We start from the raw sequence: 10,619 nt of genomic DNA on the forward strand, positions 1-10,619 counted from the left end.
GGTTAATTTTGGTTAATTTTTAACTTCAACCTAACTTTAATTCATGTTGACGAACTGAATGCACAGACCAAACTCAAACTTAGTTTAATCTGTTGAGAGTTTACTGGCTACAGTTCACACCATGGCGTGTCCATTTAGATATACAACACTGTTAACGACCGCAGGATATGTGAAATGTGCTTAGTTGTGGTAGCGGATTTGTCTGGAATGAGACCTACCATTGACTTTTTTTTTTTTTTTTTTTAGCCCACACATGTTGGTTAAGCTAAAGTGAAAACTGTTTAATGTGGGGTTCATACACTTGCTTACAGAGTTCAGCATACAGCACAGTGCAGCGTGTCCCTGTGTAAGTTGCTATTAGACAGTGAATGTTTCATCTCCAAAACAAGTGGCTGGAAATATACAATAAAGAGTTTTTACACCAACTACAATAATAATAATAAGTGATGGTGATAAGTGATTGGGATTAAAAGACTAATATGAGTTAAAGTTACCCAGAGACTTTGACCACAGTTTTATACACACTAATTATTTTCCATTTTGGACTCATGTAAATGTGAATAATATCAGGGGGAGGTTAAATTTGCCAATGTACAAGTGTTTCTTGATAAAAGCTGGATCTTTATTTCATAAAAAGGCTACAATTAAAAAAAATCTTAAAATAAGAATAATAATAATAATATACAGTAATATACCATCTACGAAGTGTTACAATTATTTTTATGCAGCTGTCTAAACAAGAAATGTGTTCAATGTTTTAGAAATCCTTTACAACGGCCCACTGCCTCCTCTAGTGGTTCAAAAAATATTTTTAACTTTAAAATTATGTCAGTACAGAGTTTTCACATGTTTTTTGTGTGTCAAAGGTCCGGAGGAAAAACTGAAGAAAATTGGAATATGATTTTATTTTGTGTAAAATTTTAAAGACATTCATTCACTCATGCACTCATATACACTGCTAGGACCAGGTTAGACCTCCGTTTACTATCGAAGTGCTTCAGTTATTTGAGGCGCAGCCTGCTCAGCTGGTGGTAAGGGTCCCAAATTATGCCAAGAAAATATCTCCCACATCACTATTTCACCAGCACAGGATTGATCCATGTGTTTGCTGTTTTTGCTAAATTATGACTCCATCATCGGAATGTCGCAGCAGAAATCGAGACTCATCAGACCAGATGACAAGATTTTTCCAATCTTCTGTTGTACAGTTCTGTAGCCTTAGTTTCCTCTTCTTAGATGACAGCAGTGGCACCTTGTGTGATCTTCTACTGCTGAAGTCAATCTGCTGTAAGGTCCAATGTGCTGTGCATTTACAGATGCTCTTCTACTTTCTTTTGTTGTAATGATGGTTGTTTGAGTTACTGGTACCTTCCTATCACCTTAAAGCAGTCTGACCATTCTCCTCTGACTTCTAATATCAACAAGGTATTTTAATACTCTCAGTCAGTCATTTGAAAACAACAACTTTTTTATGGAGTGTAGTGAACATAAACTATATGTCGGCTGCAGAGCACAGTGTTTCTGGGGCCGCTGGGGATCTGGACTTGTGGGGAGCTGAGGGAAGCTTTCCTATGGACACGGAAATATTCTGACAACTGTGTCCTCGGAGTTCGGTGCTCTTCTCCTTGTACAATCTCAGGTTCTCCTTTGCACTTCATGAAGGCCAAAACACATCTATAAAACTGTGCAAAAGTATAGTGGAGAATGGAATAGGATGGTCAGTCGCAATAAATAGTGATTTGCAGATCAAAGGACATGTCGAGTGCTCAGTTTAACACTGGTAAATCTCCCTGGAAAGTTCAGTTCATTATATTTAGGATACATTTAACCACGGTTTACATTTAACCCTTGAAAACTAGACCCTAAAATGAAGCATTGTGTAAGTTCGTGCAACATCGTCCTATAATCAGTTTGACAAAGGATCGACCTACTTTACAATAAATGACACCCCTGTGTTATCTATGTTATAATCAGAATCATGGCATTGAAATAAAAAAGTAGTAACGAAAATGCTTTTCAATTAATGGTTCTGAATTTAATATCTTAAAAATATTCTGTTCAGGAGTCTCATTAGAAACACTGAAAACATATATCATCTTGGGTGCTGCAGAAACTGAGCTGCAGTTAAAACTATTGTGTTCAACTCTGTCAGTGACACAATGCCACTCCATTTTATGCACTTTAACAAACTGGTCTAGACAAGATACTTTTAGTATATTGTATGCAGTGATATTTGAAATACAGACATTTATCAGCAGTCCTATCAGTCTATCAGTTATGTCCTCACTCTCACCTGTTTGTTGAAGAAAACATAGATAACAGGGTTGACAACAGTGCTGAACTTGGCCAGGATGGAAGGAATCACACTAGTGATGGGAGTCACCAGCTCTGACCCACCAAAGGTGGCCATCAGTGCCACGATGCCATAGGGCATCCAGCACAGCATGTAGCAGGACACCATAGAGAAAACCATCAGCGGAATGTGGTGCTCTCTGCGCTGAGCTGCCAGAAGATTGATCTTTCCCACCTGGAGATGTGAGAGAGAAGGAGAATAAGAGGTATAGATGTAAAGACACCAGAAAATTCATGTGTTTTGCTAGTGTCTCTAAGAATCTTAGGCTGGTTTCAGGTGCACTAATAGGCTTTTCGTGCCTCTTGCCTCTTTTATTTCAGTCCCAACACATTTTATTTTGTGTGAATAATTTGCTTACATAAGCTATCTATTAACTGATTATTAAAATCCACACTTCACGCTGCAGCATGTAGCATTTAAAAATCTGTGTCTTTGGTGCCCTCGTGTGGTATTATGAAGAGTTGACAGTACACAGGTGATTTCCTACTCAAGTGAAGAATAAATCTTCACTGAAAGTGTTTTTTTTTAAAAATCCAAATATACGGTATAAAATAAACATTAATAACAAGTCAACAAGAACCGAACCCGTTACTTGAACCAGCTCCACTTCTTAAAAGCAGCGAAGTGAAGTTTAAAGCGCACAGCAAGTTAGTGAGCTGTAAGTGATGGTTGTATTGCTCACAAAAATTAAAATATAAATTTTAAAGGATATTTCAGAAAAACAAAAGGAATACACTCAGAAAATAGTATGCATATGAAAAGATATCAAGGATACTTTGTTTCCAGTATATTGGTCAGACTTCAAGAGGATCCCATGATTCCCATAATATTGTAATATAATATTAATTATATATGTTTGATTTGTGCAAAAATAGTATCAATTTAACCCTTAGCTATAGTTGAAGCCCAACAGATAGTTTTGGGAGATATTATAAATATATAAATTTATCATTTCTATGATTTTTAAACTTTTTAATATATTTTTTATGAGATGCTTTGACCACATTATGCATGTTAACGTTGCATGGTTTGTCCACCTCACGGCGCTCTGTAACTTCCTTGTTGGCACGTGTGCGTAAAATGCCACAAACACTATAGTGGACAAAGCATAAATGAGTAAATAAATACATACATACAGCAAATGTTAGAGGAACCTGTTTGTGTTGTGTATTTCTGAAAGAGAAAAAAAAGACTGAAATTTTGGAATACCAAATTGTTTCATGTCCAAATATCAGTATAGGTATTAGTCTTAAAAATCCTAAATCAATCAGATTCTAGGTATAATGACAACCTGTTATGAATGACTGCTGGTTCAGCAGAATATGTCCGATGTGTGATAATCAGAAGGGGCTAAAAACAGATGCCATGTTTTTAGATCTTGGTCAGAAGCAGTATGACCACATTACATGCCCAGATGCGTTTCATCACATTTGTTTTTGTTTTTTTTCCTAATGTGCTAGTCGTGTCAAAAATGGTCTCAGATAAATCATAAAGCAAGTGGTTACAGCAGCATCTCACCGGTCAGTATTGATTTCATTTACCTGTGCCCACCTCCATATGTAATTACCACTGTGATGCTTGTCATGGTGATTTATGAATAAATGAGCATGTCTGGCTTGTGAAAGAGGCCTCACAGAGAAGAAAATCTACCCCATCTGTCAAATTACTGCTTATCTCTCATACACTCAATTACACATCTTGCTATATAGGATTAGATCATGGCCCTCACTGCTCTGTCTGAACAAACCTCCCTCATGTAATAACTGTGGTCACTTCTGCATGACTGACCTTCTATTCTCCGTTCTCTCTCCTAAATCGAGCTACCCGCTGATTATGATGGTGAAATGGTTTTCCCTACTGCCTGCCACAGTTTGATTTGTCTTTGTATCTCTATGCGCTTCTCTTTTATCTTCTCCTTTCCCTTACCTCTCATGCAGTAGCAATAGATGATCATCTCACCCTGAGTTCTTCTTTGTCACTTTTGCTTGCTCATACTCAGAAGATTGTTGTTGTTTTTTCCTCTAATGCCGACACTATGACTCTGTTTACCTTGATATATAAGGAAACTATTGTTATGAACTTGGTCTCTGTATATAAAAAATTGAATTGAATTCCATTCCTTTGGGACTGAACTACAACATAAAATATGTTTATGCAACATGACTGCTTGCTCTCTAAATGGGATGCTGTTAGTTAAGAATATAGAAAAGACATAGGTTTGACCCACACTGACAGTGCTGATGCATATGGCGCTTCTCTTTCTGATCTGTTGGTTCAAGTTTTGAGAAGCCAGGAGACGGTTCCTCAGACAGATTGCCAACTCTCTAAAAATAGCTGATGGGTGGGCTCTGAGTTGATGCAGCTGAGCCCCAGTTCACTGCTACAGTGATCAAGTCTGCAAAGCCGCTTTCTGCTCAGACTCTTGGGTGCATCAAGCTTAAAAAACGGAAGTGCTTATATAATGACAGGTATCCAATAGCAACAAGTTGTTACCGTGATCTACAAATACCTTCTAGAGCATTTGGTGATAGAAGCAGTACGAGCAAGGAGTGGGAAGAACCCAACACTAACAAAAAACTCTTAATTACCAGTTATTTATCTATATGTATCCATAACAAAGATGGTGATACGGTGACCTAAAGGCATGGGTCACTATAAACTGGGGCTGGTTTTACTGTCCTTAAGACAGTAAAGACAAAGACAGATTCAACCCAACACTTGCCCCTTATACATGGTCCCTTCTTCTTTCTCCTCATTGATGAATTGCTAGCTTATCCAACTTGATTTTCCTTGGAATTACCTCAAAAACTCATGATCAAATTTTAATAGAACTCAGCCTCTTCTTAACCTCTAAAATCCGACCTTATGTCACAAGATTTCCAGTATTCAAGATCTTAGTCCTTCAGGATAGTTACTGTGAAAAAATAGACAAAATGTGGTAGACATAAGCGAAAGCAGATTTCACACTCATGTAAATTTAGATGTATGTAATTTGAACTCTGTTCTGCCATCTGCTTTCGGATTCGTTATCTTACTATTATAAATCATAAAATTCTGATGAATATACAGATGACTTATGATTTACTTACACATAAATAAACAACTAAAAATGACATGGTAGCACTGTACGTGGTTGCATGGTTTTCTCTTTGTCTTGTGTGATCGTCCCAAAAGATGTGATGAAACGCTTCATGTATCTCTGAACCCACCCTCCTAATGGCCATCAGGATTCTTCCATAAGAATATAGCATGAGCAGAAGGGGCAGCAGCAGACAGAAGATGAAGAGACACAACACATACGAGATGCTGGAGGGTGAGCGGAGGTGCCACTGGACGGAGCAAGTGGTACCAGGACCCTCTGGTCCATAGCTGCTCCAACCGAGGAGGGGAGGCAATGTCCAAAAGAGAGAGTAGAACCAAGAGCTTCCAACAAACAGCCAGGCCTTTCTGAAGGCTGAGACATCAACCTGAGAGGAATGGAGAACGGTGGTGTAGCGCTCATACGATAGAAGAGACATGGACACAAGGGACACAATCCCTGTTGAAGCAGGAGTGGAGAAATGAAAAGAGTACTTTAGATTTAATCATCAGAGGCCACTTGCCCTTGCAGCAACTCAGGTTGGTTAAAGCTTTTACGATCCCTTCATAAAGCCACATTTTGCATGTTGTAGAGTCTATAATGATGGTACTGTCCATAATCGTGGAGAAAAGTAGGTTATTGGCTTTATGTAAAGCAGCTGTATAAAAGATTATATATTTTATATTATACTTAAAAAGGAGAAAGTAAATGGAACCCCAGCAGCAAAGGGGGGAAAAGTATTTCTTAAAAGTCAAGCTAATTAACAAAGATCTGTTTCCCCCTGTAATTATTAATTTAGTTTGAAAGCCTTAAAACTCAGAGGTTTGAAGTGCTTATAATTTAAGTTTATTACATTTTTATGTTTCTAGAATAAATGACATCTTTTACTCTGCTATACTACTCTTCCACTACTTCTGAAAAGAGACACCGCGGTCATAATTATTTGAGTTTACAAGGGTAAACAGGGAAAAATAGCACTCCTCATGCAGTTACTCACCAAAGAGGGAATTGGCAAATCCATACCACTTACAGCCGTACTCTCCAATTAGCCACCTCCCGTGCAGGCTGGCAGCAAAACTGAACGGTGTCCCGAAAACGCACACGAGAATGTCACTTAGGCTGATGTTCAACAGGATGAGATTGATGGGCGTCCAGAGGGCCGAAACTTTGCGAAAATGAACAGAGTGAGAAAGTTGCTGAGGATTCCTGCCACTAAAATAAAGCCGAGGCATACTGCCACCACCGTATGGCCGGTCCGGCTCAGCCCACCGGGGCTGTGGGACACCGTGGAGCCCCAAAGCGCTTTGTCTGTATTGATGCTGGAGCTGGAGAGGGAGCTGTCGGTGGTACTGAAATTCCAGTCGTGTACGTACACGACCATGGCAGTGACACCGGAGATAAAGGCTGACTAACAGCTGGACACACACAAGATAACAAAGTCCCGGTGGACCGCAGCTTTGCGCGCAGTGGGAGCTGGTGTAACACAAGTATGAGAGTGTGAAGAGACCTAAGACGTGCAATTCTTGCACTCCAATATATGCAACTACCCCCATTCTCTCCCACTGCCACACAGACTGTTTGTTGTTGTTTTCTTTCTTTCTAAGAGTCTCCCTAGTTTAATATAATCAGCCCTTTTGGTTAACATTGCCTGTTTAAATGGAATAAATCACCCAAATTTACAGCTCTCCAGTCGCAATCACAATGCCTTTTAGGACGCTGTGCTGAGCTTGTGAAACGTGATTCGGACTCGCGTAATTACCCGTATTTCCATTGGGTTTGATCGTTTTTCATGGCGGATATAAATGATTGTCCAAAATAACGTTCTAATTTTACGGACAGCTTGGAATAAATTGCTTTGGCGTTCCGCTCCAGGAAACCAGACTTTGTTGCACGATTTTGCTAAGCTGTGCGTTTCATATTCATTGTTGCTTCCTGTGCCAGACTTCTGCCCTGCATAGCTGCAAACTGTAGGGCACACAGAAAGTCGCCACAAAGAAAGTTTCACACTTGTTCAGCATTTTCTTTTTGCACCTTCCTTTACCAATTCAATAATACCTTCTGACCATCCTAGCGCACCCCATTTAAATTCCATTAATCAATGTCAAATGCTCTCACCGACTCTCTGTAATCCCGTGCCTCACAGTATCCTTTGAATTTACTATAGACCTGAAACTATATAATTTTTCTTTTAAAAGTGTGCTTTTAAAGGTCTTTTGTTGCAATCTGTTGCTAATGGTTTTAATGCTTTCAAAAAGCATCACATGACTAAAAACATATATTTCTGTAAAGTGTAGAAATAAATTTATATTTCAATTGATAAACAAATGTGTTAATGATGTTTACAAAGCAAATTATATTTACATTTCATTCATATTTAATGTTTACTTATTTAATTTTTGTACTTTCACTTGTGGACTTTCAAAGCACTAATAATTGTGTATTGAATCTACCAAGTTGATTTTCCCTCATTTCCCTCAGGCTAGGATTTCCTGGCTTCTGATTGGCTAGGGAAGTCACATGGGGTCCGAACAAGGAACTTGTGTTGCGTTAAAGTGTGCCAAGAGTAAGTAAGAGATCTGAGAGTTATCTGTCTCCATCTTGCTGTCTATAATAGTTCAGAGAGATTTAGAAGCACATAACGAACCTTCGTGTATAATTTCCATAGAGGAAATAATTGGTAACGAGCAAAAGCCGGTACCTAAGTACAGAAATAAACTTAAAACAATACAAAACATCTGGTATGTCATTCTATCTATATATGTTCTAGGGTCTGAAATGTGCAAAAAACACCAGTATATGGTTTTTAAAGAAAACCTCCTGTGCTTCTTTCTAGCTACACATATTATTAAGTTACACAAAACAAGCTCTGCTGGATTCACAGTTCAAAATCATCCTTATTTATGCTAAACTTGGCCTTGTGCAGGTCCTACGTTTCTCCGGTCCCTCTTTCTTATGAGTCGTTTGTTCCTTGTAAGGTTATTTTAATTATACCCTGTATAAATTTAAACAACAGAAATGATCCAAACTCCTGTAGAGACAGCCACATTTCCATTCAAGGTCTCGAAAAACCCCAGTTTCAAAATACACAAAAAGGGTTGTTTTGTTGTGTTAACAGTGATTTAGTCATCATTAAACTCTGTTAAGAATTTGAAAATTGATGATTAATCTCAGAAGTCATGACACACCACTCTCCCCTACATAAGTTGCCTTTATAAGATAAAAGTATCGGTATTATTATTAGTATCAACAATACTGGCGATGTATTTACCCGGTATTGGATCGATACCAAAATGTGCAATAATGCACTGGACTAGTTTGAACAGTGGGTTTACAGGTAGAAGTGTATATTCTCTGATCATCCTGAATATAAACATGCATTTTAAAATCACTCTGTGTTTTTTAATAAACAGACAAAACAGACCCACATTAAAATAATGCGTTAAATACAATGATTAACATTTTTATCTGATGCTGCCTGGTGTGTGTGTGTGTGTGACAGTGTGCATGTTTACATGCTGAGAAGAGAGCTGCAAGTGTTTAAAAAAACAGCACACCTAAGTGAAATCACAACTGATATCTGACTGATACATATCATTCAGCCGCCATCACGCAGGGTAAATCTCAAATGCTGCAGGTCACTGGTTCCATTAGCTCACATGCAGCAACCGTAAACTCCTTATGCCCCTCTTCTCTGCAACTCTGCAATCAGCATCACAGGCTTGTCGAAAGCTCAGTGGGCAGTAATCACTTCAGAGCCAATTGCCTTACCAACACCGGCCCCCAAACATAGGCCTTAGATTGGCCTGATTATGCTCGACACAAGAGAAAAAGAAGGATTACGGTTTCAAGCCTGCATGGTTTCTGAATCCACGCCGACCTCCTGGTGAGGCACAAATTGTCTGCTCTTCCCCCTTCACACCTGCTGCCAATCTTCTTTCTGCAGTGTTTTTAAAGATACCAGAAAGATCCTTAAATTGTTAACAAGAAGCCCTTCCAATCTGAACCTCTATAGTTCTTTTCACACCTGCTTCTTGTTTTTAAGAGACTGTCAGTCTTAAAAGAAAGTGAGCATTTAAGAATTCTCTTTGCACACTTCACTGTAATTGACTTGAAACGCTGCAGAATGGAGACCAATATTTTTAATTTTCACATGAACTATATGTTCTTTAAATACCCCATACTGCAATGTGAGCAAACAACATCTTTACAGTAGAACATTTTTCCCATCTGTTTTATATTGCAAAACAAATATAAATCTTATATAAATCTAAAGCTTATAAAACCTTAACACTATATAGTTCTTTATAACTGTCAGTAATCTAACCTGCTTCAAGTTACCAAATATCAACGCCCTCATTATTCTTAAATGTTACATATTACCCACTATATTTAAGGTAACTCCATATGAATATATCACATCTCAAATGTGTGTTGTATCTCTCAATGCACAGCCAATTAACAGGTCTGGAAGCTGTTTTATAGAGAGACAAGTACATTTAGAGTTAACTGCACCTTGTGGTAGCTTAGATGGGATTTATCCAAACATTTTTAATTTCATGCAGTCAAAAATCTATTTCATTTGCATATTGAAATTTAGTAAAAAAAAAAAACTGTATAGTGAACACATCGAAATCAACTGACAGAAGCTTAGCATTATAATGGTGTTGCAATAGTGTGAAAATAAAAAAGTCGTCATTATGCAATACTTTATACTTACTATGTGGTTAACAAACTTTGCCTGGAGCTGAAAGTAGTATGCGTGGAAGTTGTGATACTGTCTGGTTCTGCTCACACAGTATTCTTTGCTTCCACCCAATGTGATTCTATCAATTTCCATAAGCAGGCAGGTTTGCTCGCCTACAGATCCGCGTAAGGCTGCTTTTACAGCTCAACCGCCGTAAACAAGTTTATTATGTGCTTATTTTCTAGTGATAGCTGCAACATGTTCCTGCTCTATGAATGTTAAATGTCACATAAAGGTGTTGGCCAGTAGCTTTAATTATAAGATGTTAGACCTCTGAGTACAGACACCTGAAAGTTACCTCATCCTCCAATACTTGCACCTGGTTGTGCCTGTTGGAACAGTGCCCAGAAGGCCCATTTGGTAACCCATTCATGCTGTATTGAAGTAGCAGATGGAAAGAAACTAATAATAACTCAGCATCATCATTAGACCAGCCTCATAAT

The 10,619-nt window shown here is 38.3% G+C and overlaps 1 protein-coding gene across 1 annotated transcript; it reads right to left on the bottom strand.

Moving 5' to 3' along the window:
• Positions 1-648: 648 nt before the first annotated feature.
• On the bottom strand, positions 649-6,935 carry tmtops3a (teleost multiple tissue opsin 3a). The gene is given in 5 exon segments (XM_084950292.1): positions 649-1,682; positions 2,294-2,527; positions 5,563-5,891; positions 6,430-6,591; positions 6,594-6,935. Coding segments are annotated over 5 exon segments (1,158 nt in total). The 5' UTR covers positions 6,814-6,935; the 3' UTR covers positions 649-1,469.
• Positions 6,936-10,619: the final 3,684 nt, after the last annotated feature.

This window comes from Perissodus microlepis, chromosome 2 (assembly GCF_051167445.1).
Source record: "Perissodus microlepis isolate ML-2025 ecotype Zambia chromosome 2, ASM5116744v1, whole genome shotgun sequence".
In the NCBI taxonomy this organism is placed as follows: domain Eukaryota; kingdom Metazoa; phylum Chordata; class Actinopteri; order Cichliformes; family Cichlidae; genus Perissodus; species Perissodus microlepis.